Below are 23,604 nucleotides of genomic sequence, written 5' to 3' on the forward strand. Positions count from 1 at the left end.
TAAAAAAAAAAAAAAAAAAAAAAAAAAAAAGCAACTTGTTTGCATATGCACACACATCCACGGATGGTACCAGAAAAATTAGGCTTTAATTGCTATCATCACAGTGTGATGAGATGAACTATCCTCCCTTACCTTTCTCCCCTCCAAAAAAAAGAAAGCAGAAGAAAGTAGTATATTAAATTGTATTTTAGTTTACAAAGAAAGATAAAATTATGGCATCATTAAGTAGAGATGTGCTAGTCTTGCAGGAAGAGGATTTCTTGCAATGCAAATATGCAAATATAATAACTGCATTATCTAAGAAAATATGGTTATCTGACAGGAATACTTGAAACAGATTTTCTCTACGTCTTCTCTAGAATTATAAAAGTAAGGCCTAATGATCTTAAGGTCTTGATGGATTCATATGGATTAATGCTTTCCGTGCTAAATGTTTGTCTAGTATTTGAATTTAAAGAAGGCACAGTCTTCTGAAATTGAGTATTATAGTTGAGTTTGTATAGGAATTCAGATTGGTGGCATAAACGAAGGTCATTCCACTCAGTGAATGTGTTCTTTTTCTGAATCTTGTCCTAGTTCTCTTTTTTCCTTTTTTTAATGAAATTTTCTTCTCTTGAACTATGTGGCCTAATTATAATTACTTCAGCAGCTGAATTATCTAAAGTTTTCAATGGGTTATTTTATAAGTACAGGTATATAGTCACCATGATAAGGTATTGTAGTGATCACTGGCTTGTATTTCACATATTGCACAGATGTTGAGTTCCTTGAGTTAATTTGGTTTTAACTGGTTTGTGCGATTTACAAAAACCATTGCATCCTGATTTTTTAAAAGCACCCTTGATTTTATGAAAACATTGCATGCTATGTTTAAAAGACATAAAAAATTAGCCAGTTGCTCCTCATTGTCTATGTATTTTATAAAGTGCCATTGTTTAACCCATTTCAATACTCTAAGGCAGATAACTCTAAAACATATCTGCCAGCTTCTTGATCATGCTTGGATTTAGAATTTTTAACTTCAGTTTTGAATTTGAAACACTGGAAACAGTGGTTTTTTGCCAAATGGAGGTAAACACAGATTTTCTTCTGGTATTATGATTTTGAAATATCCAGATTGCAGTAGTCTGAAAAGACAACAAGCCATAGCTCACAATTAAATTATTAACTCTGTCATAACTCCACTTCCCAGGAAAGCGCTGTCTACTGTTCTATGCATTTGAGTGCATTGCTTTTAGGTAATTGTATTGACATTGGTATTTCTTTGTGTTTATTGTACAGTTAGGAGTCACACATGTCAGATTCCTGTCTGACTGAGCGTATACCACTTCTAAGCCTGTCGTCATCTGCAGGCAATATGAATTACTGGTTATTTGTATATCTGCTATTATGTGAATTACTCTAAGTGCAAATTAGCAGAAGCAAATGCTGCTGGCTCACATTTTATCATGACTATAATAATGCATCTGTAGTAGAGCACTGTTTAGTATTGTAACATGTCATGTAGAATGGGATTGGGTTTTCAGTACATTTCAGGCTTTGGCTGAGTTTATTGGGAAGACGAGCTTTTATTCAAATTCTTTTTGTCCAAATTGCCCTTCATTTTGCACAGGTATGATGTCCATTCTTCTAACTAGCACTCTGTCTGCGATGAAAATTGCAGAGATTAAGGTCTCTGTTTAAAATGTTCTGAAATTTACACACAATGTTCTATTAATTTTTTAAATTTTTTGTTCTTTTTTATTTGTTCTTACTAGAAGTCTAGGGTCCTAATGAACTTTTTTCTGATATCCAGATCAAAGTTTTCTTGCTTGAGGCATTACATTTGTATTGTGAGGCTATTAAAAAAAAAAAAAATTCTTTTGTTTTGCTTTGTTTCCTCTAGGTCTCCTTGGTTAGCTTAGTAGCTAATGCCCTTGGTTTCTCAGAACTCAGTGCAATTAAATCCCTCCGAACATTAAGAGCTTTGAGACCTCTAAGAGCTTTGTCACGCTTTGAAGGCATGAGGGTAAGAAAAAAAGAAATAGTGTGTAAAGCAAATCCATAAAAATATGCCTAATTATAAAATCACAGAGGAACACTGAACTGCATGTCTGTTTTCAAGGCCAACAGTAGCATGTTTGATTGTATTATATGTGTTATTCCTTTTCTGTTAGGATTACTTCAAAGTATTTTAATGTTTTACATTATATCTTTTGCTACATTTGAAATAAGTGATCTTTTTACTTCTTTACATACTGCTTTTAAAAAGTTTTTTTTCTCTGTTTATTTACTAGGTGGTTGTGAATGCTCTTACTGGAGCAATCCCATCCATTATGAATGTACTTCTGGTTTGTCTTACATTCTGGCTAATTTTCAGCATCATGGGAGTAAATTTGTTTGCTGGCAAGTTCTATCACTGTGTTAATACCACAACTGGTGAGAAATTCTCACCAGAGGAAGTCAGTAATGCAACTGTGTGTAAAAATCTTATGATGACTTCTGTGGAAGTTCAGTGGAAAAATGTGAAAGTAAACTTTGATAATGTTGGAGCTGGTTATCTTTCTCTGCTTCAAGTAGTAAGTGTATAAATTTTGATAAATTAATTTTCCAGCTTTAACTTTTGTAGCAGTAACCCTTAGTTCCATAATTTTCAGTGTTATTTTACAATATATGAACAGATGCAGGATTTGGTTTTATTATTGTGTTCTAGGAAGCTAATTAATATTGCTTATGGTAAAAATCTGATACATTCTGTGGCCATTTTGGAAGAGAATATTTACCGGAGGGATATAAAGTTCCTTGGCATCCAACTACTAGCACCTTTTCAAGTTCTACAGAAATAAATCATCTAGTTAAAATTTAAAAAAAAAAAAAAAAAAAAAAAAAAAAAAAAAAAAAGCAGCTAGGATGAATTTTCTTTTATTTGCTTGATCTGTTAAGGCATGTTGGCTTAAATTTTTACCATGGTAGTCAAATAGATATATTCTAGGGCTTATCTGATCTTCAAACAAGAAGAGAGCCAACTATTGATTTAGAAAAAGTTTTTAAATTCACTTTTTCCTTTCTCTTCTTTCCCTTTTTACTGTTCTTACTAGTCCCACTCCAGTCATTGTCTGTTATTATCAAGTGGGTTTTTTAGAAATAGTTCTTAGCTTGTTTTTAAACTCTGGATGAGCATTTGCAGAATTTGCTAGTGCTAGATTTTTAAGCACATGCCTTTTTTAGAGGCAGCGTCTAAATTGGAGCCAATAGGACAGAAGCCTATGTTCGTATTTGGGTTTGCTTGACAAACTGCTTCTGGGAAAATATTTGTGCTCATAAGCACTTGGTAATTATTCTGTCTTTAAAAATCTCCAACTGGTAGTATTTAGTAGTTAGTATTGTGCCAGCAGGCTACCATCTGATTGCTTCAGGGAATAACACTAGCTATTGCTAAATAGCACTAGGCAGTTGCATAAATTACTGGTGTAGAGGACAGCAGTGCTGTTAGCTCTTGTAACATATCTTGTATAGAATGGTTCAGCTATGTAATGTTTCCAGTAAACATACCATTCATACCTTGTTTTTACTTAATATCATAGCTCACAGGAGTAGGCTTGATGGAAGGCCCTCTAGATGGATAAAGACTTACAGTCAGCGGCTTAATGTCCAGGTGGAAACTAGTAACAAGTGGTGTCTCTCAAGGGTCTGCACTGGGACCACTATTTAATAGCTTCATCAATGACGTAGATAGTGGGATTGAGTGCACCCTCAGCAGTTTGCAAATGACACCAAGCTGAGCGGTGCAGTTGATTTGCTTAGAGGGATGGGATGCCATCCTGAGGGACCTTGGCAGGCTTGAGGAGTGGGCCCCTGTGAACCTCATGAAGTTCAATAAGGCCACGTGCAAGGTCGTGCACCTGAGTCAGGGCAATCCCCAGTATCAGTACAGACTGGAGGGTGAATGGATTGAGAGCAGCCCTGCAGAGAAGGACTTTGGGATTCTGGTGGACAAAAAATTGGGCATGAGCCGGCAGTGTGCACTTGCAGCCCAGAAAGCCAATCATATCCTGGCCTGTATAACAAGAAGTGTAGCCAACAGATCTAGGGAGGTTATCCTCCCCATCCACCCCACTCTCATGAGACCCCATCAGTACAAGAAAGACATGGACCTCTTCGAGTGAGTCCAGAGGAGGGCCAAGAAAAAGATCAGAGGGCTGGAACACCTCTCCTGTGAAGAAAGGCTGAGAGAGTTGGGGTTGTTCAGCCTGGAGAAGAGAAGGCTCCAGGGGGACCTTATTGTGGCCTTTCAGTATATAAAGGGGGCTTATAAGAAACACGGAGAGAAAATTTTTCCCAAGTCCTGTAGTGACAGGACAAGGGGCAACAGTTTTAAACAGAAAGAGGGTAGATTTAGATTGGATATAAGGAGAAATTTTTTTATTTTAATGATAAGGTGGTGAGAACAGGTTGCCCAGAGAAGTTGTGGATGCCCCATTATTGTAAGTGTGTCATGTAGTGAAAGATGTCCCTGCCCATGGCAGAGAGTTTGGACTAGATAATCTCTAAAGGTCCCTTCTAAGCCAAACCATTCTATGATTCTGTTATTTTCTTAAGATTTGTTGGGACTACTTATCTTCTGGAGTTTCTTCTAGGACTATTTGCATGTTCTGTCTGAAAAATGCCAACCCATGGTGGCTGATTTTTGAAGTCCTCCTCCAGTTTTTTGGTAGTCAGAAAGTTAGAACCGAGTGCCTTCTTATAATTTGCAGTCTTCCTGTTATTCTCAGATATTGATTGCAACTCATCCCACATGGAGCTTATATGAATTTACATGAAGATTAGAATTGATTCAGTGTTTATGTATTAGGGAAAAGTATTCCCCAGTAAATTACTTCCTGTGAATACTTCACACGTGTCTTACCAGACATTTAATATTCTTCTTTATTTTTGTGGGTGCAAATACATTGCAGAAGACAGTGTTTTATTTAGAATGTTTACAATATTGGAGCTTTGATAGAAAATATTAACAAACTTTGTTTTTAGGCAACATTTAAAGGATGGATGAACATCATGTATGCTGCGGTTGATTCTAGAGAAGTAAGTGCAATATAAAATTTACCGAGTGAAAGCAAATATAAGATTAATGTAATGCTTCTTGAATGGCAGTTGAAATAAAGTAAAATATAAAGAATAAAAAGATAGCACCTTGACAAATTTTCTGTATAAAGCTATGCACTATAAAGTAGTTAAGTGCATATACTTTTAATCGTTAAAAAAATTATAGCGGTAGATCTATATAAAGTGTTACTAATTTAATAAGTAAACTGTAAATAAAAAAACTAATAAAATCTGGTTTCCTATTAATATATGTCACTGAGATTGTACAGATTAGGAAACAAGTTTTTCCTGTGTCTCCAGAAATAACCCAAATGATCAAGTGACAGCTAATCCAGAGCTGCAGACTCTGGTGATCTCAAAAAATAAAATGGCTGAATTTTGCTTGTTTTTCTGTTAATGCTGGTATTTGTTTGCGTCTCTCCTCTATCCAGCTCCTGATTTGCATACAGTCCGTAGGAACTGAATTGCTTTTGAGATTTGCATACTTCTGTCAAAATTAGTAGAAATTACATGAACCATTAAATGTCATTAGAGAGGAACTGGCAGAGAGAAAGGGGAGTGTGATGCAATTATAGACATCTTATTAAATAGATTTTCAAGTTCAAAGATAAGGGAAGTGTAGGGAGTGCTCCAAAACAGCTGTTTTTCCCACCTTGTCAAGGAGTTGCTGTCCAGCTGGATGCAACTTCTGTTCCTGCTCGGTATTCTGTAATTTGTCTTAACTGTTATTTGTGATGTATTCCTGTTTTTCTGTGTTACATAGACAGAGAAACAGCCCAAGTATGAGGACAACCTGTACATGTATATTTACTTTGTTGCCTTTATCATCTTTGGATCGTTTTTCACCCTAAACTTATTCATTGGTGTCATCATAGATAACTTCAACCAACAAAAAAAGAAGATAAGTATCACGTGTTTCATTTTCACAACACTTCATTGTTATTGAGCATTCAGCAAATGTATGCAAGGATAAATATGAGTGTCTGAAATTTCTCATAGTAATAGAAAGAAAAAAAAGAAATCACCTATTAAGATTTCCTTTTATTCTATTCAAAATAATGAAATAATAGTCTTTGCTTTTTAAGGCATTTGAAGTAATTTAAACTTACGCTGAATGTCCAAGTGTTCTCCACATCCCTGTACAGTCCAATGATATGTCGTACATCAGAAAGTTATGTATTGTTCTTCGCTGAATGTCCAAGTGTTCTCCACATCCCTGTACAGCCCAATGATATGTCGTACGTCAGAAAGTTATGTATTGTGTTTCGCTCACCCTTACAGTGCTGTGACAAAGCTATGTGAAAATGGAGATGACTTAATTCAAGCAAATAGATGACAGGGAAGAAGAGAATATGCAAAACTACAAATATCAAAATTGATACACAGATAATGCATAGCAGTACTGTGAAGGCCTTCTCAATTATAAAGAGACTAATACAGACAGGCTGAATGCTGGAACTACTCTCTGTACTGTAAGATTAGAGAGGGTTGGGAAACTGTCTCATGAGTTAGTAGTGAATTCGCAAGAGAAAGAAAATTGTTGACATTTGAAAATGTGTAGTTTTTCTTTTCAACTGAAATTGTTTCTATTATTCAAATGAGCACAAGATTGTGCCAAGAACTCCAGTAGCATTTAAATCGATTAAAATTCAGACTATGATGGCAAATTAAATTCTACTTATTATTTAAACTATAAATGCTGTCTAAGGTCTACGAGAGTCTTATTTTCCTGTACACATTTGGAGCAGAATCATACTGGAATATTGATTTTTTTTTTTTTAAAAAAGTGAGCTAAGTAATAGCAAGGCAGTACATAATTTCTTCATTTGTGATTCTAGATGGTTTGTCAAGTTTGATTCATTGTACTGAAAAAAAGATATTGCTAGACTTACTGCAGTGGAAACTTCCAGTAAATCTTTCAACTTGAGATTGAAGTATGCAGCTTCGTATGTTGCTTCTTCAGATCCTTTGAGTCTCTTATCTGCAGACCCACATAATAGAAAAGATGAGTTTGTGGTTCCAAACCTGATGACATCTTCATCCTTCAAGATGTTTGCACCTCCCTTGGAATAAACATCGGGGGCTTCCAGTACTTAAAAGGAAGGTGGTTCAGTTTCTTATCCTTGGAGAGGAAGACTAACGTTATATACATGCTATTGGCATTTTGTCAGTCTGTATGTAACAAGGTGACCTTACTTGGTAATGAGGTGATTATAAATTCTATTAAGTTCACTTGGCAGACACCGTCTACTGTAGTCATTATAACTCAGAAGCCAGAGAAGGGTTCCTGCTAAAGGGCTTTTTCTGGCAGTGTGGTATACACCCCTTGTACATTTGTAGCTGTTGTAACTGTCACCAAGGAAGTCGAATACCACAGATACCACAAAGAACAACAATTAGGCTGGGGAAAACTCTATCTACGTGCTATTCTTCAGTTTCATGTAGCAAATTAGCAAACGTTAGTCGCCTGTCTTTTGAATTTATAGATGAACCCGTGCTCATAGAAATGTGCAGATCATGCAGTGCACGGCCACCCAGCAGTATTTTTCTTGTCTTTGTTCTGCCTTCACATCACTGAGATCTCTCCATTTTGGGCAACATTGTTGGAATATGAATGGGAAAGACCTCATGTTGCAATATACTGTCCCTGTGTGGTTAAACTGTGTGCGTTTCTTTGGTCCCTGTGTGCATCCTACTTTCATTACATTAGTTCCCATGGGGAAAAAAGTGTTCCACTAGCTGTCAAATTCTTAACCATTACAGTCCTCAAAGGGATATAATGTGTCTTGAGACCAGTGTTCTCCCTATGGACAGCACACTGAGACAATGATGATTATTCACTCTTGATAGCCATTACATCAATAAGGCAGCAGAAGAAATCCTTAGTTCAATGCCAGTTCCTTTATAGCTTGCTTTTTTTTTTTTATTTTTATTTCCCACTGGGTTAAATCTCCTGACAGAGTCACATCACATTTCCACCATAATCAACAAATTAATTTCTTGTTTTTCTTCCAAAACCCTTACTCTCTAAGAACTGAATTTTACTTCAATATTTGGCTTATTACGAGAGCATGCTAAACAGGATCTCTTTTGAATTCTAAAAGTTCATGTCTATATGTAACCACCACTGAAAGACTCAAGCACATCTTCATCTGGATTCATCATTACTTTCTCAGTAAGATCGATACTTCATTTGACAAAGTCACAGAATCACCTGTGACTCTGAAATCCATTTCCAAGTGCCACTGCTTTGGCATCACGCATACCTGGAATGTACATGCAAACAAATGCATTAAAGAAAAAAAGGAGGTTACTTGTCAACAGAAATTGTATTCCTGACAAGTGTTTCCGTATGTTTATTACACATACCGGTCTAGATACTCTTTTACTCAGACTGCTGTCCTCTTATTCAGGCAAGAAACCTCAGAGTAAGCCCATGCTTCTGATGATCTCTGTACAATGTAGGGGGATCAACCCTCACATACACTGTGGAAATACTACTGTGGCAAAAAAACCATCTGAACTGAGATATCCATACTGAAAAGATAAAATGTGCATCCTGAAAAGTCACATCAGTAATTTCTTTTTCCTCATACAGTTTCCCTGAAGGTGTATCAGCTCTTGGTGAATCTTTCTACCTTTGAAGCTTTTCTATTTCTGGTCAATTGATTTACAGTGTGGAGTTTATGATGTTAGATTTATAAGTATCTATGGAATGTGTATTTTTTACAAGGGTTTTTTTGTACGTATTTAATTGAATTAATCAGGTATGTATTTTTTTTTAATAACAAATAGATAGAAGTCCTAGAGGTTTTTTCTGTTCCTTAATTTTTTTATTTTTCCATCAAGACTTGCCAGATATTTTAACAATCTTTGATATAATTACTATATTTTGGTTTTGGTAACAATGTATAAGAATGAATACGTGGTTCATAAAAACCATGTTCTGCAGTGCTGTGAATTAATGGATTATAAGGCTTGGCTGTAATCTGTTCTGGTTTTATTATTTTACCTTGGAGGTCAAGACATTTTCATGACAGAAGAACAAAAGAAATATTACAATGCAATGAAGAAGCTGGGATCCAAGAAACCACAAAAACCTATACCTAGACCAGCGGTAAGAATGTGTCCTATTCTTGTATCATATACATTTGGGAAGAAATCGCAGCAGTACATTAACTATCAAAAAATTTTTCTCAACTCTAAAATGGTTTAGGCCTAAGTCAAGTTAGCCCTTCATTCTGAATTGAAACATATACATATTTCTGTTCTGCAGGAGAAAATCTCTCACATTTTTTATGCCTGAGGAAGTAGCAAATCAAAGAATCTGAAGAAATAGAAGCCTGTTGGGTTTTGAGGGGAAAACTTAGAGCTGGCAAATAAAGAAGTTACTGAACAGTGCTTTTCTTAGATTTTTCAGCCTTTTGCTTGGTTGTATATTTTGGGGGGAGGAAGAAGGAAATGAAGAGAGGAAAAGGATGTTCATTATGTGCAAGATAATACCACCTTTTCTTTTTTCTCCCCTCAGAACAAATTGCAAGGTCTGGTATTTGATATTGTAACAAAGCAAGCATTTGACATCACTATTATGGTTCTCATCTGTCTTAACATGGTCACCATGATGATAGAAACAGATGGCCAGGGTGAACTGATGCAAAATATTTTATACTGGATTAACTTGGTCTTTGTTGTTCTTTTCACTGGAGAATGTGTCCTCAAACTGTTCTCACTCCGTTATTATTACTTCACCGTTGGCTGGAATATTTTTGATTTTGTGGTTGTTATTCTTTCAATAGTAGGTAAGAAATTCTTATATTCAAAATGAAATATAGTAAGACATGTATTAAATGCTTTATCTCTGTCAAGTTTTACAGATCAGTGGAAATACTGAATGTCTCCTGATTATTTAGGAAATGAAAAGCATACTTTAGAATAGTAACTTTCTAATAATTCTATATTAATTTTAATACTCTTTCTAAGAGTGCTGGAAAAAAAGTTTAAATTACCCGTAGCAGATAAAATTTATCTCCAATTATAATTTCCACTAATTCTACAGGTAGAGATGTTCTTTATTTATACTTTGTTGTAGAAAATCTAATCTGTGATAAAATGTTACCCTTTTAATTTTATTTTTATGTTTTACAGGTATGTTTCTAGCTAAGGTGATTGAAAAGTACTTTGTGTCCCCCACTTTGTTCAGAGTTGTACGACTTGCCAGAATCGGTCGAATCCTGCGTCTCATTAAAGGCGCTAAGGGAATCCGCACTCTGCTTTTTGCTTTGATGATGTCTCTTCCTGCTTTGTTCAACATTGGTCTGCTGCTGTTCCTGGTCATGTTTATCTATGCGATATTTGGCATGTCCAACTTTGCCTATGTTAAGCAGGAAGCTGGTATAGATGACATGTTCAACTTCGAAACTTTTGGCAACAGCATGATCTGCCTATTTCAAATTACCACATCTGCTGGCTGGGATGGTTTGTTAGACCCAATTCTTAACAGTGGGGAGCCAGACTGTGATCCCCATAAAGATCATCCGGGGAGCTCCGTTAAAGGCGACTGCGGCAACCCTTCCGTTGGGATCTTCTTCTTTGTCAGCTACATTATCATATCATTTCTGGTAGTGGTGAACATGTACATTGCTGTGATTTTGGAGAACTTTGGTGTTGCTACTGAAGAAAGCGCTGAACCCTTGAGTGAGGATGACTTTGAGATGTTCTATGAAGTCTGGGAAAAGTATGATCCAGATGCAACACAATTCATAGAATACAGTAAACTATCTGATTTTGCAGCTTCTCTGGATCCTCCTCTTAATATACCAAAACCAAACACAATTCAACTTATTGCAATGGATCTACCTATGGTAAGCGGTGACAGAATTCACTGCCTTGACATCTTGTTTGCTTTCACAAAGCGTGTTTTGGGGGAAAGTGACGAGATGGATGCCCTCAGAATACAGATGGAAGAACGTTTTATGGCAGCCAATCCTTCAAAAGTCTCCTATGAACCAATTACAACTACGTTAAAACGAAAACAGGAGGAAGTGTCCGCTACTATCATTCAGCGTGCTTATAGACGTTATCTTTTAAGACAGTCAGTAAAGAAACTTTTGTTTATGTATCGGAAAGATGGGGTTGATCTGCTTATCAAAAAAGATATGATTATTGGTAAGCTAAGTGAAAACTCACCTCCAGAGAAAATAGATATGTCTTCATCCACCACATATCCACCTTCTTATGACAGTGTAACAAAACAAGAAAAAGAAAAATATGATGATGATAAATCAGAAAGACAAGGGGAAAGACAGAAAAGGAAATAAAAAGTAAAAGATAAAGAGGTTGTCCATGATGAATGTTCACAAGCCTGAGAAGATGACGTTTCTATCAATAGCACTCTTATTGGAAGACTACGCCAAAATGACAAGTTTTTACATATTTACCCGCTGCTACAGTCAGTGCCTATACCAAGATAATGACCCTTCACTAGCAAAGTCTCAGTCTGTAACAGGGAAGCAACCTTGCAGAAGCATAGTTTTTATCATCAGCTGGCACTAATGGAGAGGAGACACAAGATTTCTACTTGGACTGTAGGAACCCTTAACGGAGTGCAAAATTACCAGTCGTAGTAAGTCTGTATTTTTGTGGAATAAGTGTATGCACTGTGTACATTTCATCTCCTATGTATGTTCTATGTGTGTCAATTTTTTTCATGATCTCATTTGCTTTAATTCACGTACTGCTACAAATGCCAAATTGTGCCTACAGGGAATTACTGAAATAAAAAAAGTGGTAGTCTTTTTTCTTTTTTTAACTGTAGACCCTGTAATTTCATGAGTAGCTTCCATACTTCATTACAAAGTCTGTTTCTAAACTTCTTACTTCATATGAATATATCCCACTTAGGACAATAATCAAAGCTACAGGTATAAATTGATAGCAAAATACCTTTGGGGACAAATACTACCTTAATGTATACCTCAGATTTAAGTTTCCATACTGTGGAAGGATGGGTCATGCCAGCAACACAAAATACATACATCAGAGGTGGTTTTGACCCCCCCATGGTACTTTAGTCAGGTTTCCCCTGTATGTAATGCAATCTTCTGTAGAAAACTGAGATGACTGAAAGGATGTATTTAAATCAGCTTTATCCTGCATTGTGATTTAGATTACTTTTTTTATCATCAAGGCTGACACTATATATGTAAGTAAAATATCCTCTGGTATTTAATCAATTGTTTTACACAGTGATACTTGTTTGAACAAAGAGACAGTGACCTAAGTACTGTATTTATTGCATCACATATATACCCTAGTAAGTGTAGCTTATAACATTTCAACACATAATATGATATATTCTGTAATACTGCAAATAATTGGGAAGCTTTAACTGATGCATGCTTGCTGCTATTATCCTACAGCTATTAAAATCTAAGATGGGAAGGCATGTGAGTGGTAAAAAGAAAAAAAACTGTTCGATGAGACCATCATTCCTCATACCAGTAAGCAATAGTTTGCTGCCATTATAGATTTTATTTTGTTTGAGTTTTGTAATCAGCAAATATGCAGTAAATAACCAGACTACACAGGACAAATATATTGGGGCTAGAAAAAAAACTTTTATAATATATATCTATTGATCTATTCTTGTTATTTTGAAAATAGTTTTATTTTATAACATTTTATACTTATTACAAGAAACTACACATATCTTCATGTTGCTAGTAATTTTTACTGCTGTCTATCTGTGACACTTTACTGTTGGGAAACCTAAGATACAATGTGAATTGGTAATTGCATATTGTAATAAGGAATAATTTTAAAAGAAATGGACAGTACAGTTCTTTTTTGGATCAGTAGGTAGGTCTTTGTATGTGAAACAAGATAGAAAGGTTTCTTTTGAAATTATAATCCTGTCTGTCAATTTTCAGGGTGATCTTAGTCATAGAAACATTGCTTTTCCCCAGTGTTAGTCTCGCACTGTCTGCTTTTCTTGTTGATTCATACCACAGTAGAAGCGCTTTAAATATAATTTGTTGTTCAACATCTTTCTTCATGAGAATGAATAGTGAACTTGTGCAGTGGACAGTGGAATACCTTGCATTTCTTACACAAGAACTAGAATATAGATGGGCTCCTGCTTTTATAGAAACTATTGGCTCATAGCGTACTGATGAACTGCATGCAGGAAGTTGTTCTACCAAAAATAACTACATTGCTAACAACCCAAAACAATAAAGATGACCTTTTTATGTACTTGTTTTAGTCTTCGTGTTTTTATTGTATGAAGTTTATACATGTTAACAAGTAATAGTTGGTGAAATTAAGGGGGAACCACTTTAGCAATGAGGCAATGTGTTTTAGACATCTAGATCACATGTTGTTTTATGACTTAGATCAGTACCAACTTGTCACCATCTAGATGAAATGCCTATGTTGTCCTGACCAGAGAAGTTTTTCTAGAATTCAGAAAAGAATCCCATTCCAACAATGTGGCTTTTTGTCAGATTTTTACAGCTCCAGTGGTGTCCTCTGGTGGCCAAGTCCAGTGGAGGATGTCTCCACATTCTTGCTGAGCAGCGGATCCAGCAGACACTGCTCACCCTGGGGTGGGTGGTCTGAGATCTGTCACCGAAATAGCCCCGCAGGGGGATAACAGAGTCACTTCAATCCCATTCCCCCTCAAGAAATCCACGCTTGCCAAGAGAAGGGAAAAAGACCTGTTAGAGCTGTTGATGGCCATCCCACTGCTGTCTTCAGGCAACTGATGCCTTTACAGAGCCTAACAGGCATGGTCCCTGGCAAGAGGTTACTACATACAGGTGGCAGGATATGGGGCAGGGTGTGTGCAGGTGAACCTGTGCATGGGGTAATTAATGCATTTTTTCCCATTCTCATTTCTGTTGTGAAGAGTAGCTGCTGTACAGCTAATACAGCTAATAGGAAAAAACCCTCAACTATGCTGTGCTTTGAAGGACAACGTGTATGTTTTTAGTAACTGTATCTGATTTGAATTAAAATTTCTTTTTTTTTAATCCAGAGTAGTTATTGTTTTACTGTCTTAGTTGCTAACAGTAATTACACAAAGTAATAATGTAAATGCTGTAAAAAATCTTGGTCATACTCTTGAATTGCTGTTTAAAGAACAAAATTGTTTTAAGTCAGTGCTGGACAGGTACATAGTTAACTTTAAAATTCTATGTGGTATAAGCATGAAATGTGTATGTAATAATTTTCTACAAATTTTATAGTGTGCAGAGGTATGTGAGGTAATTTATAAAATCATTTTACCCTATAAAATGTCTATCATTGTTAAAGTTATGTTTATTGAAACTTAATCCAACTGAAGTCACTCTCCATTTTTGTTGACTCAAATTCTAAACTTTTTGGTCTGTTGCAAAAAGAGTAGTACATTTGCAGATTTCAAGTGTATATATTTGAATAAACTTGTATCCTTTTATATATCTTTGAAACTATTCCAGTAGCCCTGGAAGTTATTTGCCTTGATGGAAGACGGTTGACTTGCAGTCTTCCTCCTTAACCTGCAGGTATAAAATGTATTTATGTTTTATGTTGATATAAGACAGATGTTTCAGCGTAATGGGTCAGTCATATATCAGTATGCAAAGCATTAAGCAAAATTCCTAGAACAGGAGGACACTGCACTCTCCTACTGTCCTAGTTCACAGAGAATGAAAAATTAATAAGAAAGGCTCCTTTAAAATATTCTCAGAAATGAGCTTTCTTTACTCTCTCTTACCCACCCAGGAATGTAAGTGTATTTTATTTTATGAAGGTGCCATCAACCCCCCACCCCTGTCACCAAAAAACCAACCAACCAACCAACACCTATATTAGGACATAAAAGGGAAAAAGTTCTGAGGTTTTTTAAATCTTGGCCTTGCTCGACTCCATAACAAAACTCTGTTTCAATTCTATGGAGAAGATTTGTCCAGCATCCAGTGTAAAAAATTACTGGTATTGTAAAAATATAAAAGGGAAAGATGGCACGGGGAAGAGGTAGGATATTGCTCATTTGCTTTTTGTTTGTAAAGAGACCTAAAATATGTTCTGGGGGTTGTCTGTATTATTTTTAAGCAGAAATGTATGTTGCTGAGTACCATAAATACATCAGATTCAGTAAAAGAGTATCTCTCTGGCTGTCAGCAGCACAGGATTGATAATAAATTGTTAAGCCTGACTGCATCCAGAAGAGGGCACAACCAACTGCCAGGTGACCGTGGTGCTGTGCCTGGGTCTTCAGCAGCAGAAGGGATCAAGAAAATACAAATTGCAGTCACAGGCAGAGGGGACAGCTTATAGTTTTCCAGAGAATTTATAGATTTTATACTTGTTTTGTTCTAGTGAACTAATGAAGCTACAATATGATAATTCGGCTTGTTGTGTAAAGATAGCTTTGTTGGTAATGCTTCTGTGACTGGACCAGCAGGTTTTGGATTTAGGTTCTGTACCCTGTAGGGCATGTGGCCCTGTATCCAGACCTGACACCACATTGCTTAAGAACTGCCACATTTATCTGAGCTTACTAAAATATAGTTGAAGGGTGTTGATGCACTGGGGAATTCCACAGATAGCTTTAGCTTTACTTTCATTAATAGGCATTATTCATTTAATCCCATGGTGCACCGATGAAAGAGCCCCAACCTTCTAAAAGAATCACATATGAAAGTATCTGTCTAATTTTCATGGCAAACAGTCATAAATAACATGAAGTAATATTAAAAATGCAATGGGTTTTTTTGGACATAGAAAATTCTTACGATACTTGTTCTTACAGTATGTATTCAGAAAGGCTTATCTAGCTTTATAATGCATTAGGAGAAATAATCTGAAATATCTGCAGTGCAGGAATATTTAATGGCTCACAAACCTCTGCATTAGCAACATCATTTTCAGTGGGGGATGGTACCCATCTCTTCCTCTGAGCACAGCTAGGTTTTGTCTGTGATACAGCATGCAGTCTCTGTTACTTAGCATATTTTATTTTTCCTTGCTGATCAGTGGGAGCTGTTGCACAGTGAAACAGACATATCCTAGTGCTTGCCTTTAAAAAAAAAAAAAAAACGATGATACTGCAGGGACTGCAGTGTAACCCAAGCAAAGTAAACTGCGGCACATTGTCATCCCTCCAGAAGGGGAAAATTGCATGCTGAAGCACACATGATCTCTGCTGCAAGAAAAGCTTTTGATGAAAATAAGGAATGACACTTCACAAACAATTTACAACAATCAAAACCAGCAGTGCCAGACATGCTCTGCACTTGCATTTTCTATTGTTTTAAAAGCATGTTATGTTAACAGCAATCTTGATAATAATCTTTGTAGAATCTGACAGCTGATTAAAAAAACCCACAATGTTTTTCAGAAAATGTATATCTGAAACAGAATGCAATAAGCTGTTTTCATTTTCAAAGTAGTAAGTATCTGTAACATTCATGTTCAAAAATGGTCAGAGAATTACATGCTGTATTGCTTTATAAAAATGTCATGCTTGCAGATACCATAGCAACCCCTGTCATGCGGTACTTTTTGATTGCCAAACTATACAGTAGCTTTATGCCCATATTCTGCAGCAATACTTGCATAAATATCTGTATATAATGTTCAGTAAAAACTGCATCTGCATCCACTACATAAGGCAAACTGGACTATGCCAGCGATGTTCATGGTCTCAGGCAGGCAAAAAGGTAAAATGCTCTCTCTAATTATAGGCATTGTGAATCCCTGTAACCTTTCTCGTCTTAACTTCTTGATGGCCATTAAATGTGATGTATAAAGGTTCATGCAGCATTGCTGCAAATACTAGTATGTTTATTTATATAGATGGAAAGCAGCTGCTCACACTTTAACTGTGTAAGATTGGAAACTGGATGTGATTTATGTGGGGACAAATAGGTGGGCAGATAAATGCAGGCTCCTGGTAGCCTCTGTCTGGAGGTGCATGTGCATCCAAGAAAAAAAAATATTTTGGGAGTGATGCTCAAGAGCACTGTGAACTCACCAGCTTTACTGCTCTTCCTCTCTCATTTATTTGAAAAGCATTTACTTGAAATTTCATTTACCTGCTATGTTGCAACAATCTTTTAGAATTTCATTACTTTTGTATGAAAATTAAAAGAACATGGAAGTGAGAATGTTTGTGTTGAAAGGATGGTAACCAGTGGCAGATACGGAGAAAACATAATAAAATGTTAACGTGACTTTTCTACTTGTGTTTTAGGATTAAAACCTTTATTTCACAATTGAATTCTACCCCATATAAGGAGAGCTTCAAACACAGGAAATTTCAAAAGGTACATAGGAGAACTGAAGACAGGAAAGGAAATTACAGTGCAGATATTACTGAAAGGTTATTAATATAAAATACTTTGCAGAAGTTAATTGGAAGTTGATGCACTCTAAAACTAAAATACTGTACCAAAGAACATGAAAGTGAGAAAAATTTGCAGCAGGGTACGATTAGAAATGGTTGTCTTGGCACAAGTGAATCTGTTTTGCTTCTGTGATCAGAGAGAAAACTTCATACTGAAACCTTGGATCCAAAAATACTTTACACATCTGTTAATATCCAAAACGTATTTATGTGTATGTACCCTATTTATTCATGTCTATTATTATATAAACTTCTTTAATAATTTTAGAGTCTAAAAATCTCCTCAGTTTTCTTAAGAAAAAGAAAAGGGGAAAGGGTGTAATAGGAGGGCATGCAGGCTCAACTTTTCCATATTACGTGGTACCTACTTGCACGCCAGCTTTCTTTCCTTGTTCCACTATCAATTCCTTTGCATGACATGAAGATTTCACACGACAGTTCAGACTGAAGTGGTATGAATGAACTCCTTTCAAAAATTCATCATGAAGTAAAACAAAATAGTTTTTCCTCTCTGAAGGACAAGGAAAGGTTGAGTTTGCAGGCCTTCCTAGCCTTGTCAATAATAGTGTCCAAAAACCTCTGTTGTGCAATTTCTTAGCTTTTAAAAATTTCTGGGCTGTTAAGTCAAAGAAGCTGAATCTGAAAGGTTTCCTCAGTATCCCCCCATATAGACAGTGTAAAAAAAAAAATACATTCTTCAGAGTTGCATTTAGCCTACAAGCTCTGACTCCATTTTTGCCATTGTTCTTATGGAAGTATATTTGTGGAAGTCTCAAGGAAGAACAGGTAAGTAGTACCCATAGTATGCCATGTCGGCGACAGCAATAGCCATCTCTTTTCAATTACACCTAGAAAACTAATTTCTCAGTATATCCACTTCTAACATTAGATCCAGATTGAAAACTACCGAAAACAATAGGCCTTGTACAACAGCTTTCCATAGAATTTACATCAAACCCATACTGACTTAACTGTTTTCCAGTTACAGACTTCCTAAAAGAGAAATATTTCTACTTTCTCTCTTCTAGCTCTGTAGTCTAAATAAAATGACTCTCAGTGTTTACCTTATGGTAAAAGGGTTGCTTCCTTATTGCCTTGTCTAAGGAAGAGTACAAGACATGCCTTCAAAAGTACAATATTGGGGAAGGACGTTAATTTTTCTCAAGACAGCTGTGCCAAAGACTCGCAACATCTGCCGTTACTGCTCATCTTTGATGTAAAACACATAGAAGAGGTTACAGATTTAGCATTATTATTTCACTAAAGATAAGTAAGATTTATAAGCTCAAGGTAAATTGTGGAGGGAGAAGACTTTAAAAAATGAATTTAAGAGGATCGCATTAGATGTGTATGCAAGAGCATACAGAAGTCTCTGAAATGTTATTTATATATAAAAATGTTGTATTGTGTAACCCCTGGGGTTCAAGGCCCTGGAAGGAAGACATGCATGTAGAAGAATGGACAGGAAGGACTTCAGAGTCAAATAATGAATATAAATGTCTCTCTAATTACAAAAAGTTAATCTCAAACCCCTTTTTGTGGCATTTTTTTCTGCACCTAAGGTTAAACATAAGTCACTGTCGTGGTTTAAGCCCAGCCAGCAACTAGGCACCATGCAGGTGCTTGCTTAGAGTGGGGCAGGAGAGAAACTGCCCCACTGCCACCGGGGCAGTTATGTTTAACCTTGGGTGCAGAAAAAAAAAATATATATCACTACAGTGATAATATATATCACTATAATTCATTTGTTTAATATTATGTGTGATTATTAATGTCTATAGTTTATCAATATATTGCTTTTTCTGTTCATAGTTGGAATTGTTGGAAGACAGCAGTTGGCATATTGGAAAAGCCAGCTATTGGAAATGGCATAATTTTAGTGAAATAGCACAAGCATTAATAATATTTAATGGATCTTTCTGTATGAAAAGAATGTAAATAAGCCCTTCTAACTGCTATCAAGTCCCTTGGCAATTAGTCAAGAATAAATTAGACTACACCTGGACTATCAAGGTTAGATTGCCATGTCATTGGCATGATAACCCAGATTAATTAACAATAATACTATGCCTATTCTGTGAGTAACTAATAGAAATTTAAAAACAAATTTCATTGAGAACTGCTAAATATTGGGAGAATGTATTGGTTTTAGCTTACCAACATTACTGTAAAGCAAAAAAATAACCCCAGTTGAAAGCTTTCTGTTCATGTATATAAAGTGAGGATTTCTGCAAGATTATAAATCATTAAAATCCATAGGTTTACTGCATAAAATACAGCATCTCTAATAGCTTGATTTCAGTGTACTTTCTTGATTTATTGTCAATTCTCTGACAATATAAGAGGAGAAATGAAAGCAATTACTTCAAGTACATGAGACCCAGCTTTCTAAGGCAGTATTTTAGAACTGCCTCTTACTAAAATAAATAGACAGGTAAAGTGTACAGAAGCTGTACTGTGCTTTTTCTAATATCTACAGTTGTCACTGTTATTGTTTCAACAACTGACGATTGGGACTCTTTCAAAATTAAGATTTCTTAGATAATGGATTTCATTTTTTTTATCAATGGCTCTTTTCAAAATCTTTACCAGTAACTTTTCAGGGGATAGAATTACCTGCCGCATACTGAAAAGAGGTGTTTATTGCTTTTAGATATCATTGTCATTTTGCTAATATTTGTTTTGATAATGTTTCTTTAATATTAAAGTATGTCAGCTTGCACCAGCAGTTGATTTTGACATGTGCTGTCTGTGATGGTCAAGACTAAGACAATTTGTGTGTTGTCATCCCATTAGTTAGATACTGGATTATGCATACAGCCTGGTTCTACTGTCTTGCCTAGTTTCCTCACTTTTACATTTTATCATTGACAGTGATTTCATAGGTACTGGAAATGTCCGAGTGTTTCAAAAAGTTTCCCCTGAGGCCTGGGAAGACAGGTCTAAGGTTTGATTAGTTAGAGAGCTCAAATAGCAACTATATTGAGATATTTTTGAGGACCTGATCTCTATGCATTCATAATAAATCTAGAGAAAGAATATGTAAAAACTTGGTTTTTTCTAAAAAGGACAAAAAGTAAAAACTGGAAAAATGTTAAAATACAATCTGTTGACTTCTTATTTCTCTCCCTTATCTCAGAGAATAGAATTTTTCAGAGGACAACCACCTGATTAAAGCCCAGGAGAAATGGAGATGCTTGAACACAAGTGAATATTAAAACTTCTTACGAGGCTCAGGTCTACTCATATAACAAAGTTTAAAAGTTCAGAATTCATATTCACTTTTATGGAAGTGCTTTGTCTATAAAGGCAAGGGCAGCAGATGTGCATAGGTGGTGTAAGGTTCAAAAGAACAGTAAAAGAAATATTTTAAGGTATTTTAACATCCCAAAACAAAAAACAAAAGTAGTCATCAGGTCCTGTGTAAGAATTTGATCTGAAGTCTGTCATTCTCAGTATGAATTTTCTCACAGACTTCTCCTCTTAAGTTTCTATTTGTGTAGGTGAGATGCATTTGACATGCATGTCCCTTTGGTTGAACAAGCAATTCAAACAAGGTATAGCACTATTTGTTCAAATGCCCAATAAGTAGTCTGTTTTTGGAGAAAGTGAGAGTTGGTATACCATAGCATGCTGCATCTCAAATCCTATTGCAGATGCCCAAATTCCTTCTTCGTCCCCAAGTTTTGGTTTTAGGTTATCAAGTCCAGTGAAAAGATATATTAGAAGGCCAACTGTAATTGAACCAAACAATGGATTAAATTATATAAGTTCTCTATATTCCTCAATTCTGATACTACTCCTCTCCACAGGTAAAGAATTACTGAACTTTTGAGTTGCATGTCTAACAGTTGAAAAAAATTTTAACAGCTTCAAAATTCATGTAGCACCCATTTGATATGAAGGGCTCAATACGTTTACCTATAATGCCACATCTAAGAGCCTACACCTGTTTCTCTAGACATAGGTTCTTTTCCCTTCTGACTTTAAGGCAGATCTAGTAGAGTATAATGCAGTCTCCATCTCTTTTCCTTCTCCTTCCTGCTCTATTCTCAGTCTGGAAGAGAGAAGAGTTGCCTTTCGAGCAGGAAGACCGCAAATCGATCTATTGCAGCAGATGGTTCAAACAGTGGAGCTGAAGAGTAATTGGATCAGCTGTAGCAGTTATTTCACATAGGACAGCACCAGCAAATGGTGGTAGGTAACCTCATTAGCAAATAGACTTCAGCAGCAATTAGAATAAATGTTAAAGCATGAAGAAAAAAGACATTGTTTTTTAGAAAAATAAATTAGAGACAAGTTGAGGTCTTTTAGGTTTTATAGGTAATTGTATTCCACATAAACCTATAGATTTTTGTATGTATGCTTCGAAAAGCAGATGCACAGTACTCAGCCGTCCCTCATGGGGACAGAAGACACTCTAGAAGTGATATTAAAAAACTTTGAAATATGGCAAAAATGCTACCTTAAAATGTCCTGATTAACTGTAAGCAGAAGCAGATAATAGTTCATACTTAAAGACTGATAATCCACTTACTTTCTGCTTGTACTTATTTTTTTTTTTCATATAGATAAGTTGGTTCTATCCTTTTAAAACATGTTCCATCTGATAAAAGTGATAAGGACTTTTAGAAAATACCTGGTTTATTCATAAACTTGTGAGAGTTTCTTTAGGTTTGACTGCATTTTCTCAACAGTTTCAAGAGTATAGTTAAATGTCAGGGTAATTTCAGCTATGAGTTTCTCTAACACTTTAAAAGTTTTCTCATGGTGCCTCATGACTTTTCTAAAATCTTGCTAACCTATACAGCACTAAGTATATTTAAAAAAATTTTAAAAGTAGAATCTGGCAGAGCCCAATCTAAATTTCTAGTCTTTCTGAGCACAGCTGAGATACTGCTCTGGAAAACCTTCCTTGGAGATCACCAGCTGCTGGCCATTCGGGTGGTGAAAAACCTTGAGGCACCTTTAATGCCAAAAAGCTACCAAATGTGTTAGCAAGCTAATCTAAGATTTAGCTGATTCCCTGGATGAGAGGCTGACCAACCTATTGCTTTCTGATTCTTCCCAGCCTGTTCATTGCACAGGCACTGGATAAGTCATGGTAGTTACTGAGCAGGTAGAAAATTCCATCTTTCAGCACACCACAAACAAGAGCAGAGCATCTTAACCCTTCAATAGATCTGTTTGTGAAAGCACGACAGTTAACAAGTCACTCCTCCACCCTGCACACTGTGGTGAAAGCCTTGAGTGCAGAACTGGCAAACTCTGTTGTGGATGAGGCGGAGTTTCTCCATCACAGTTCTCTGCTCTTTACTGTTTATCAGGGTGTGAGGTGAGGGAAAAAAGGCAAGAGATAGAAAGGAAGAGGAGAAGTAACTCTGTTCAGAAAGCTCACAGGGAGGTGGGCAGAGTAGGCATAAACACAAAGGAAAGGAACAAAATGAAGCTGGGCAGTAACTTCTGTTCCAGACTGTCAAAGACTGAATCAGCTGAACTGGTTTATGACTAGTATTATAGGCAATCCACTCTTTAGTTTAGCATTAAGAAAAATGATGTAATAAAGTCATGAGTCCACTGAAAACATGAAAATTTTTCAACTTGATTTCAGTGAGGGGATTCTTTCGGTTAAGGGGTATTGAGCAGTTGCACAGCTTTCTTTGTATTTATAAAACATACATGCTCAAGAGTTTCTGGCTGCAGCTGCTCAGTTTATGTATTAAGGGATAAGTGCAAATTTGTCTAAAATAATCGAGATCTATTACTGTCAATTACACTGACACATCATGATTAATCATTATTATCACAGCGCAGTGTACTTCAGTTAGCATCTCATATCACTGCTTTTTCCTAATCTTAGTTGTTCTTACCTAGGAGAGGAGTTGGGCCACCTCATTGGTTTTATCAGTGCTAAATACCCTAGTACTTTTAGAAACTCCAGAATTGTTCAGGCATTTCAAAGCAGATTAAAAACATGGGGACATTTATATTCCAATATAATTGAAGAACATTGTAAGTGGCTGAGAAATCTGCTAGGATACACTGTCAGTTTATCAGTTCCTTCACAACGTGGGTGTGAAAGGCATTCTGGGAAAGTCTTGTGAAAGTGTTTTTGGAAAGAGTTTGTTATA

At 36.0% G+C, this 23,604-nt stretch overlaps 1 protein-coding gene across 1 annotated transcript in view; it reads left to right on the forward strand.

The window, feature by feature from the left end:
- Positions 1–13,335, forward strand: part of LOC115343415 (sodium channel protein type 2 subunit alpha-like) — an 80,145-nt gene extending 66,810 nt beyond the window's left edge. The window contains 8 exon segments of the mRNA XM_041124224.1: positions 1,886–2,008; positions 2,277–2,558; positions 5,008–5,061; positions 5,846–5,983; positions 9,095–9,199; positions 9,611–9,881; positions 10,228–11,368; positions 11,370–13,335. Coding sequence (XP_040980158.1) covers positions 1,886–2,008; positions 2,277–2,558; positions 5,008–5,061; positions 5,846–5,983; positions 9,095–9,199; positions 9,611–9,881; positions 10,228–11,368; positions 11,370–11,406 — 2,151 coding nt within the window. The 3' untranslated portion in view covers positions 11,407–13,335.
- The last annotated feature ends 10,269 nt before the right edge of the window (positions 13,336–23,604 follow it).

The sequence above is a fragment of the Aquila chrysaetos genome, chromosome 6, assembly GCF_900496995.4.
Source record: "Aquila chrysaetos chrysaetos chromosome 6, bAquChr1.4, whole genome shotgun sequence".
Classification (NCBI taxonomy): Eukaryota; Metazoa; Chordata; class Aves; order Accipitriformes; family Accipitridae; genus Aquila; species Aquila chrysaetos.